Source organism: Macaca nemestrina, chromosome 17, assembly GCF_043159975.1.
Source record: "Macaca nemestrina isolate mMacNem1 chromosome 17, mMacNem.hap1, whole genome shotgun sequence".
Classification (NCBI taxonomy): Eukaryota; Metazoa; Chordata; class Mammalia; order Primates; family Cercopithecidae; genus Macaca; species Macaca nemestrina.
Genome location: NC_092141.1, coordinates 90,443,310 through 90,453,618, shown reverse-complemented (window position 1 = coordinate 90,453,618; position 10,309 = coordinate 90,443,310). Strand labels below are relative to the sequence as shown.

The following is a 10,309-nucleotide window of genomic DNA, read 5'->3' as shown; positions in this document are numbered from 1 at the left end:
GGTCCCTGAGCACCTCCCTCCGCACTCACTGGCCCAGGGAGGCGCTGCTGACTCCGGGACTCCATCCTCCAAGGACCGTGTTTCCTGGCCGTGGGCACAGCTGTGACCAGGCACTCGGGGCCCACTGGGACAGATGCACACCGACTTCACGCAGCTTCCCGAGATCCCAGTGGCAGAGGGGGGACAAGGAGGGTCCCCCACCCCCTGCAAGCATCCAGCTTCCTCTGGGTCTGCAGCCTCATCAACAGGGCTCCCTCCAGCTGGGGGTGCACTGATCTGTGTTCCCACACCCGGGCTGTGGGCCGGTCCTCGCAGGGTGGCCATTCACATCAGAGGCCCTGCCCAGCATGGTGGTTCGGAGACTGCTCTTGCCCTTGTCCTCTCCAGCGGAACCTACTCTGGCCCCGGACTCTGGCTCAGGCTGGAGGGACCCCACCCCTAAGACCACCCTAACCCCATTCCAGTCACATGACCCTTTCCTGGCCTGAGGCTCAGTGCCCTGAGGGGCTACACAGGGGGCAGTGGGGAGGCCTGGTCCAGAAGCCCCAGCTCTGGGAACGAGAGGCTTCTGCTGAGCCCCTGGAGCCCTGGCTCCCCCAGGAGTACCGTGGACACAGGACCCTGGACCCCCGAAAACCTGTACAATAGTCCATATATTTATTCTTAAGCAAGTTATCAATAAAAAATTTGATACTAAAATGCCTTTACATAGTCTGCTGTTCATAAAACCTTTGTGTGTTTTTTTGTCCATTTTGTTTTTAGTGTTTACATTGAAAAAAAAAAATCCAACCATCCCCTTAGTTTACACATTTACAGGAATCGTGCTTTCGTCACGTTAAGCACGGCGAGAGGGGAGGGGCCACACCAATCACACGCACACAGAAAGGAAAAAAAGAAAAAAACAAGGGACAAAGTGGAACCCAGCAGAAGCGGGACGAGGATGAGGTGGCCGCGCCCTCCTCAGCCTTCCCTGGAACTCCAGTGGCTCGGCGTACCCCCAGTGTGTTTCTCTTCACTTGACATTGTTCTGATCCCCGAGCCTCGAGCAGGACCTCGTACAACCACCTCCCCAGACAACCACCGGGAATGAAATATTGCACTCATGTGAGACAAAGGCTAGGCTCGGGGGTGGGAGCGGGGGGCTGGGGGCAGGGACCCCTGACCACAACGTAAGCCCCCAGCCTTGAGCTTCCTGGGGAGCCTCTGGGAATGGCCCTTCAGGGGGTCCGCCCAGCAGGTGAGAAACAGGCCCTAATGGGCCCAAGAAAAATAGGGGGGCCAAGGGGACCTGGGATTGGAGCACAGGGCACCCGCCAGCACCCCTGCTTCCGAGGCCTGTGGTGTGTGGGTGACACAGAGCTTGTCCTAGAGCAGCGGCTAACTTGGGGGGGCTTTCCTGAAGCTCCCGTGGGGCCAGGGGAACCTTGGTGTGGGAGGACACGGGGAGTACGTGGTCCCCCATGCATTTCTGAAGCTGAAGGCTGTCAGGCTCAGGTCCAGGCAGCCCTATGTATCCTTGGCTGTGGGAGAAAGGGAGGGGTGTGAATTCTCCTGGGATACTGGGGTAGAGCCCCCGAGGGGTGCTCCTTGCACCTGGGGCCAGGATGTGGGTTCGGGTGGTCAGAGGGACCCTTATTCTATGCCCCGAGCAGGCCCATCAGGCCATCTGCCCCACCGAGTGGCACTGAAAAACCAAGAAACCTCTAAAGGCGTTGGGGCAGGCAGAGGCGTCCGAGGGCCAGGCAGATTCGGCTGGTGGAAAAGGGGGGCCCAGGAAGGGGCCTTCCCCTGCTTGGGGTGGGCCGTGGGGCAGAGTCTGCATTTTATTTTCTTCTCCCTTGGCCACAGCACTGCTGGCCTGGCCTCACCACCATCTACCCAGCAGGCCAGGGGTTTGGGGGCGCCGATAAGGTGGGTGGGAAAAGGGGTGTCTTTTGCATGCACTCTGCTGGGGGTAAGGAGACAATCTGGCTGGACTGTGAACCTGCCCTCGTAGGCCCAGAGCCCTGCCCAGTTCAGGATCCTGGCCAAGCTGCCCCTTCACGCGGCACCTGCTACTTTCAGGAAAGTTAAGACCCCAGGGGTGAGGAGGGCTCAGAGCTGGGCCTTGCTTCCTGAGTGTGCCAGGGCGGCGAGGGTGAGGGGGGTGAGGGGCCAGCCCCTCCCTGCTCTGGCTGGAGGCCAGACTCCTCAGCCTCAGACCAACTGGCCCCGGAAACAGAAATCAGATATAAGTTGGAGTATGATTCAGGAAATACAATCCAAACATCGCTTTTTCTTATCAATACTTTAAAATATTTGTTCGTCTTTGTCTTGTTTTGAACAGAGGTGAGATGCACACGGCTGCTGTCACACTCCCTGGTCTGGGCTTTGCCTCTTGAATTCTTCTTTCCCTACAGGCCCCTCATCACCACCCCCTGCTCTAACACGTCTTTTCTAGGAGACGCACTGAAAGCAAATAAACTCGACTGACTTTCATCTTACACGGTTGTCCCGCCAAGAGATTGGAGGGTGCCACCAAGGGTCCCACCTGACCCTCCCGTGGCCTCTGCCCCCTGCCCCGAGCTGCCTCTGTCGTCCCAGGCGCCCCCATTGGAACCCAGCTGGGCTGAGAACAGTGCATTTCCAAAGGAAACCCCAGGACAAAAATGGCCACACACAAGCACACACACACATGCGCTCACACACACCTTGTCACGCGGATGGGGAAAAACCCTTTTCCACATTTTTCCATAAAACTTCCCCGCAGAAATACAATATTTACATAGAGAAATAAATAGACAACACACCTGATTTCTGCTTTCCCTGGTGGGAGACAGTCGGAGGTACTAGGGAATATGGCTTGGATTCGAATCTCCCGTGAACTGCCGGTGCGGGAAACGGAGGGTGCTGTGGGCGGGGCGGGCCAGGGACCCATCAGGGCCACAGCCCGACCCTCCGCAGCGGATGGGACGGGACTGGGTTCCGACACCTGGAACACTGTTTCCAGGGAAAACCTAAGAAAGCCTGGTCTTGCCCTGTGGGCTTTTGCATATTTGCTCAGACTCGCCCCTGGGAGGCTGGGGCTGCCTCCTGCCCGGCGGCTTGGCTGATGCCAGGCTCCGCACACAGGGTCCCTGGCACAGGTGGGAGGCATCTGCGGTGGGCGGCTCAGCATAGGATGGGCACGCCATCGGCTGTCACCAGGCGCCCGGTGGTGGGGTCGTAGGTGCCCGCCAGGTAGTAGAGGTCCTGCCGGTCCTGGCACTTGCGGCTCCGGGCCATCTGCTCGTACTGCTCGCGCGCCACAACCTGGCACTTGTGGGAGATGGTCTGCACGTCGTTCTCATCCTCATGGCAGGACTGGTACAGTGCGTTCTGCGGGCGAGGCGCGCGGGGCATCAGCGGCCGGCCAGGAAAGACCCCTGCCCCCCCATGCTCTGTAAGGGTCACCGGACGGGCCTCCAACTGTGTGACCGGAACAGGGCAACCAGTCCAGAGCCCGAGGAGCCTGCTGGGGACCCTCTGGGGACTGTCGGAGTCAGAGAAATACTAATTTCCCTGGAAGATGGACACGTCCCATGGTCTGGAAAACGGCTTCTTCTCAGGGAGGAGCAGAGGGCGTGCTGAGGGCAATTTCTGTCCTGGGCTGGCATCGCAGGCAGGGAGGACCCACGGGGTGGGGGCTGCTACACATCCCAGGAGTGAACTGGGCCTGCCGGATGCTGAGCACTGCCGTGGGCCACAGACCCCGACAGTGGGGAGGGACCCGGGGGCCCTGCTCTAGGGCATGGCTACAGGCTGTGCGGCTCCTGTGTGTGGGGGCCAGGTGCCCTGTGTTGGAGCACAGCGCTGGCTGCTGTCGTGCCCCCTCCCCGGGGCCCCGAGGGGGGCTGGGCCCCGCACCTGCCTGGGCCTCACCTTGCCGTCGCACTGCCTCTTGCCCAGCTTGGTCTCCTCGGGGTGGTAGAACCACTTGACCTTGACCACCATGTTGCTGCCCCAGGACTCCCACATGCTCTCGATGCGGCCGATGTAGGGGAGGTTGGGCCGGCCAGCTGACAGGAAGACGGCGCAGTCCCCGACACGCAGAGTCTCCTCGCCCCGCACGATGGCCTTGTAGAACAGCTTCCGGGCCTTCCCCTTCATGCCACGCCGCTGTGGGGGACATGGGCAGGGTGGCTCTGAGAGGCCAGGGGCGGGGGGGACAGGCGGCGGCCAGGAGGCCTGGAGGGCGTGGTGTGGGTGTGTGAGTCTGAGTTTGAGAGTGTGAGTGTGCGGGGCGCCCGCAAGGACGGGAAGCGGCAGCACCGCGCCTGAAGGCCATGGCAGCCATGGATCCGGAGCAGGGGCCACGCCTCCACTCAGCCTACACACGGAGTCATGACATCTGGACACTGGACCTGGGGCAGGGAGGTGTGGACGAGACGTTCACCACAGTGTTATTTACGAGGGCAAAAGACCCACGAGCGGCCCTGTGCATCCCCGAGCAGTGCCCTGGCGAGGACAGACGCTGGCATCTGAGCGCGGGGATCCACAGCTCTCCAGCTGGCCGTGCCACTATTGACGTGGAACAGTGAGGCCATAACATGTGGAGTGCAGCTCGGGCCCGGCGCCGACGTGAAGTCGTTTCCACCGTCACGCAGGCCGTGGGCTCCAGCGAGGGGCCCGCGGAAGTAGCTGTCTGCCTCACTGGGTCATGGATGGGTTTTTGTTCTTCCCTTGAGTTTTCCACATTTTTTTTTTTTTTGAGATGGAGTCTCGCTCTGTCGCCCAGGCTGGAGTGCAGTGGCCGGATCTCAGCTCACTGCAAGCTCCGCCTCCCGGGTTTACGCCATTCTCCTACCTCAGCCTCCCCAGTAGCTGGGACTACAGGCACCCGCCACCTCGCCCGGCTAGTTTTTGTATTTTTTTAGTAGAGACGGGGTTTCACCGTGTTAGCCAGGATGGTCTCGATCTCCTGACCTCGTGATCCGCCCGTCTCGGCCTCCCAAAGTGCTGGGATTACAGGCTTGAGCCACTGCGCCCGGCCCGAGTTTTCCACATTTTTTAACTTGAAATCAAGTAGGAAGATGCAAAAAGGAGAGGAAGGGCAGCAGGGGCGCGTGAGCCCGCCCTGGTTTCCTGGGGAACACGGAACTCCTCCTGCCACCCTCTGGAGACCTACCTGTGTGGGGTTCCCCGACCACTTCCAGAGCTGCCGGACGGGCAGGAAGGCTGAGATCTTTGGCCGGTTTTCCACGGAGGGCAGCCGCTGCCTCCGGGAGAGCTCTTTGGCTTTGGAGAAGCTCAGGGCCTCTTTGCGCTTGAGCTTGGATTTGCTGCTGCTGGGGCCTGAGCCCGCACCGCTGCCAGCCACCGTGGCCCTGGACAGGAAGCAGCGCTGGGCGTGCGCGTGAGGGCCGCCGCCCTTGGAGCGCAGGGCCTCGGGCTGGGCCAGGAGGGTGGGCACGGGGTGGGTGAGGCAGGTCTGCAGCAGCAGGGCTGGGTCCTCGTCGTCTGAGCTGTAGGACGAGTCCTCGTTGTCAGAGGAGCAGAGGCTGGAGGTGGACATAGAGCCTGAGGAGGAGGAGGTGGACGAGCCGGAGGAGGAGGAGGACACGGACAGGCGGGCGAGGAAGCGGGAGGGCACACCGGCCGCCAGCCCCGGCCCGTCCTCGTCCTCGTCCGAGAAGGAGCTGTGGCAGTCACTGTCGTAGGGCAGTGGGAATTCCGCCTGGCCCGCGTACTTGCGCAGTGCCAGCCCCATGGACAGTGGGGGGATGGGCGCCCGCCCCTTCTTGTCCTTGCCCACGAGGGCCGGGTGCGCATAGCTGGGGCTGGGCAGGGGCCGTCCGAGCTTGGGGCCAAAGTCCTTGTCCCCCATGAGCAGCGCCCTGCAGGTTTTGTTCTTGGGGGAGGTCACACCCTCGTGGTCCAGCTTGACCAGGAACTCGCCGCCGGCCCGCCGCCGCCCACCCTTCTCGGCCTCCACCCTCTCGGCCTTCTTGGCCCGAAGCAGCTTGTGGGCTCCCCCGGGGAGGCCCGGCCCGGTCCCCCCGACGAAGGGCGCGTAGGAGCTGGCCAGGCTGCTGAAGGAGTCAGCGCGGAAGCCGTTGCCGAACACGGGTGTAGCCATGCTGTGCACGGGGAACAGGGCCTCGCGGGCCCGCAGCTTCTTGCTGCTGCCGTTGAGCTGGAAGAGGTTCTGCAGCACCCCCGGCCCCTTGCTGGCTGCTGCCGCTGCCTTCCGCTTGGTCTGCGCCACTGCGGACCAGCTCAGCAAGGGGCTGCCACGGCGGCCCAGGAAGTGGTCGGAGGCCCCCGTGGGGGATTTGGCACCTGAGGTTAGGAGTTCGGCTTTACCTGGGGGCAAAAGCCCAGGGAGTCAGCCCCAGCTGGGCCCACAAAACTGCCTCCACCTGCCGCTCCCTGGACCCTGCCTGCCCCTCCCTGGACCCTGCCTGCCCCATGGGTCTCCTCGTTCCCCCAGCCCCCAGAGGATGCCTTCCCCCATCTGGGTTCTGGGAAGTCCAGCAAAATACCAGCTTTGTCTTTGCTAATGGATTTCTTCCCGGGTGTCTTCAAAGCTTCGGGGCCATCCTGTGCTTTGGGGGACAGGCTGGGGGTGGTGGCTTCACTGGGCGGGGGCGCCTCGCTGGATGCCTTCTTGGTCCTCCGGCAGCTGCTAGACACTAGCAGGGCTGGAGAGGGCTCTGTGCCTGTGGACAGCATGGGCCAAGGGCTTCAGTGCCATGGCTGTGGGGTACTGCCACCCCAACCCTTCCTTGGGAGCCTGTCTGGACACAGTGGAGCCCAGGCAGGGCCCTGCCCCACGCAGGTCCCGGGCTCACACTGGATCTTGAAGTCAGGCGGCAGCAGCCTGACATTGGAGACAGCGATGTGGCCGGTGTCCCCATCGTCAAATTCCACCACTACCGAGTCCAGGTCCTCATCTTCGTCACCGGAGGCCCCTGTGGACGGCACACCTGAGCTTGTGGCTGGAACCCCCAGCAGGTGCCCGAAACAAGGAGGCGGGGCTGCCGAGGCTGGTCGGGAGGGTGAGGGGAGGGCTCCAGGGTTCTTCTCCTTGACCACACGGAGGGTGGAGCCGCCCTGCAGCCCGGGAGCCGGGGCCTCCTCTCCGACTCCTGCAGTGCCTCCCGTGCGATGCCACCGTCACCCTACCCCGACCGGAACCTGACCTCCCCACACGTGCTGATGCCCACGTGCCCACCTCCCAGCCGAGTCCCTCCTGGCGGCACCTCCCACCTGCCTGGCCACTTGCCTGTGGGGTCTTTGCGCCTTTCACCCTAGGGACCTACATGCCCTGCCTGTAGTCAGCCGGTTTTGCCCAGGGGAGCTGGTGCCCCACTGATGTACTCTGTGACCCCCAGCAGCAGCGCTCTGAGTCCCTTCCTGCTGGGCCCTCTCTGCTTGGCTGGAGGCCGGAGCCCCCTCCCTCCCTCCCCACACACCCTGTGCTTTTTCATGGCACCTGGGGAGCTCATTTTATTGTCGTACTCTGTCTAAGCAGAGAGCTGGTTCTGCCCTCGCCAGCCTCGGAAGTCAGGCTGTTGGGGCCAGACACGAGCCTGTGGGTCTCAGAAGGGCCTGCCCCAGCTCCCGCCTTGGGTATAGCTTACCCCGGACCACGTTGCCCGGGTACAGACATCGAGACTTCTGGCTCCAGTAGGCGCAGACCCGTGTGCCGGGCGGGAGGTACCGGCTGGATTGTGGCCGCACGTCAAGAACCTGCAGGAACGCGGGCGGCGGCTGTGAGCAGGTGGGGTCCGGCCCAGGGTTGCCCGAGAGCCTGGTTCCTGGGCCCGGGAGTGGCTGTGGCCCAGGCTAAGGCCTTCCTTTGTCCTGGGGCGAGTCAGCCAGGCACCTTCCCAGGGCAGGCGAGCCCGGTCCTCACCGCTTCCTGCAGCAGCTGCTCCAGCGAGTAGATCCTCTGCCGGTTGCCCCGCTCACCCTCGATGACGATGCTATAGCTGGGGGCATTGGAGAGTGTGAGGCGTCATGGGTCTCAGTTGCCCTCCAGGCCCCTGCCCTGCCCCACCGTGCCCAGGCCTCACATGTCGGGTGGCTGCAGGGTCCTGACGCTGCCCGCGTACAGCAGGCTGTCTTCCTTGGGGATGAGCACGGGCAGCCCGTCCCGCAGGTCCTCCTTGTGGATGGCACATGAGCGCGCTGTGGGCACAGGGTGTCAGCAGCCAGCATGGCCTACCCACTGTCCCTCCCCAGGCGGCTGGCGCCTTTTCTGGCCCCGCTCACCCAGGGCGGCACTCTGCTCTGCGCTCAGGGGGCCGCTGTCCTCCTCCTCTTCCTCCTCGTCCTCCTCCTCTTCTGAGAAGCTGCTGTTGTTGTCAAACTCAAAGTCGTCCTCCACAGCGAAGCTTTCCAGCAGGCGGCTCACGGCCCGGCCCTTGCCCTGGGGGCCAGAGGGGTCAGGCTTGGGTGAGTGTGGGCGGGGTGCAGGTGAGTGCACAGTGGGCTCCCAGGGTTGGGGGCGCTGCTACCTGCTTGCCGGCCTTGCGCTTCACCTTGCTCAGCTTCCGGCCCTTCCCCAGGATGGCCTTGGCATTGCGTGCAGCCAGTGTGATGGACAGGGCCCCGTTCTTCCGCTGTGCATGGGCAGGCAGAGAAGGGGCTGAGCCGAGGGTGGTGGGACAGCCTGGGGCTGACCCAGGGCTCAGGGGCCGGCATGTGGGGGAGGGCAGGGAAGGCTTTTCCTCACAAGCACCCACCCTCTTGGCCCAGCACCCCAGAGCCCAGCCTCACCCGCAGCACTGGCTGCAGCACCGTGCCCTTGCGCGTGGCCCTCTTGAGGCGCTCGCTGGCCAGCTGGCTGCCCTCCTCACGGCAGGTGAAGGCCCGAGAGGGGCTGAAGAGGGTGTCCCTGCTAGGGGTGGACCCTGGCTCTGCCCGCAGGCCGCCCTTGGCCTTGCCCTTGGCTTTCTTCTTGCCCAGCGCACCTGGGGGCCTCTGCCCTGAGGCCCGCTCCAGGGTGGTGCCCACCTTGGCCTTCACTGACCGCCTCTTGATCTTGACCTCACTTTCAGGGCTGGACAGGCGACAGGCCCCTGGGGGAGGGAGGGAAGACCGTCGCAGGGATCCCCATCCTGGAGACCTGGCTGGTTGGGCTGACTGTACCTGTTCTCCCTCCTGGTTACCCAGCAACCCCTGCCCTCCCTCCTGGTTACCCAGCAACCCCTGCCCTCCCTCCTGGTTACCCAGCAACCTCTGCCCTCCCTCCTGGTTACCCAGCAACCCCTGCCCTCCCTCCTGGTTACCCAGCAACCCCTGCCCTCCCTCCTGGTTATCTAGCATTTCCTGCCCTCCCTCCTGGTTACCTAGCAACCCCTGCCTCTCCTTCTTTTTCTTGGCCTTCTGGTTGGCCTCCATCTTGACCACAGAGGAGGGCGAGGGCCCCAGCACGGCCACACTGGCCCCGGCACGCAGCAGCAGCCCTGCCTCCCTGGGTGGTGCCTCTGTCCCCAGGAGACCCTCACAGTCCTCACTGTCATAGCCACTGCCTGGGAGAGAGGCAGAGGGGTCCCGATGACTTGATGTTAAGCTGTGCCATTGAGAGGTGGGGGAGATGACCCTCTGGGCATGCGGTTATGGCGGGGCTGTGAGTGGAACCAGTCACTGTCGCCCTCTGGACTGCTCTGTGGGGCTGCTTTGGGGGCAGGTGCCTGAGGTCCTGGCCTCCAGCCTGAAGGGATTTGTATGGGTGTGGGGACACGGGATTTTTTCTTTATACCCTGGGCAATGGGGCACCTGCCTGGCAGGGCTGGTGCCCCCTCCCCAGGAAGTCCCTTCCCCTCTTTCTGCTGTCCCCCACCCGCCCAGATGGCCCTCTGCCCCTCCCCCAGCCCCAAGCAGCCCTCCCTTTGTTCTTTCTCAGGCTTCTGAGACCTTGGGGGAAGGGGCTGGCGGGAGAAAGGAAGCTTCTATTTTTCTAGGCTCCTGTTTCTGGACACACGTGTTTGCTGGGGGGTCAGATAACGCCTCAGGGTCAGCCCAGCCGGACGCTACAGTCGCAAGGGCTGGGGCTGCTGGGAGGGCTATTTTTAACCTGGATGCTTCCAGGGGGCGTCCTTCCTTCCCCTCCGGCCCCGACATGGGGGTGAGGCACACCGAGAGCCACTGAGCTTGCCTTGCGGATGGGGGTCTCCTTCTATGAGACATTCGCCTTCTTCCCCAGCCTGTCTAGTGAGAAGGTCTCCTTGGACCTGTCACACCCCACGAGCCCTGACCCAGCCCTGGTGGTGGCCGTGAACCTGCCGCCCCCTCCTCCAGCCCCCCAGTGACCATGACCGGGGCTCCTGGCAGTGGCCAC

The 10,309-nt window shown here is 63.3% G+C and overlaps 1 protein-coding gene across 5 annotated transcripts in view; it reads right to left on the bottom strand.

Moving 5' to 3' along the window:
- Positions 1 to 635: 635 nt before the first annotated feature.
- LOC105469294 (BAH domain and coiled-coil containing 1) overlaps positions 636 to 10,309 on the bottom strand; it is a 70,523-nt gene continuing 60,849 nt past the window's right edge. For 3 of the 5 annotated variants that reach the window (XM_071081815.1, XM_071081818.1, XM_071081819.1), the window contains 12 exons: positions 9,318 to 9,496; positions 8,746 to 9,047; positions 8,484 to 8,588; positions 8,239 to 8,416; positions 8,040 to 8,154; positions 7,880 to 7,955; positions 7,605 to 7,713; positions 6,813 to 6,932; positions 6,504 to 6,680; positions 5,147 to 6,324; positions 3,901 to 4,137; positions 636 to 3,357 (listed from right to left, as the gene is read on the bottom strand). In XM_071081815.1, coding sequence (XP_070937916.1) covers positions 3,151 to 3,357; positions 3,901 to 4,137; positions 5,147 to 6,324; positions 6,504 to 6,680; positions 6,813 to 6,932; positions 7,605 to 7,713; positions 7,880 to 7,955; positions 8,040 to 8,154; positions 8,239 to 8,416; positions 8,484 to 8,588; positions 8,746 to 9,047; positions 9,318 to 9,496 — 2,983 coding nt within the window. In that variant the 3' untranslated portion in view covers positions 636 to 3,150. The remainder of the gene's footprint in view (positions 3,358 to 3,900; positions 4,138 to 5,146; positions 6,325 to 6,503; positions 6,681 to 6,812; positions 6,933 to 7,604; positions 7,714 to 7,879; positions 7,956 to 8,039; positions 8,155 to 8,238; positions 8,417 to 8,483; positions 8,589 to 8,745; positions 9,048 to 9,317; positions 9,497 to 10,309) is intronic. The other 2 variants (XM_071081817.1, XM_071081816.1) reach the window with 2 other exon arrangements.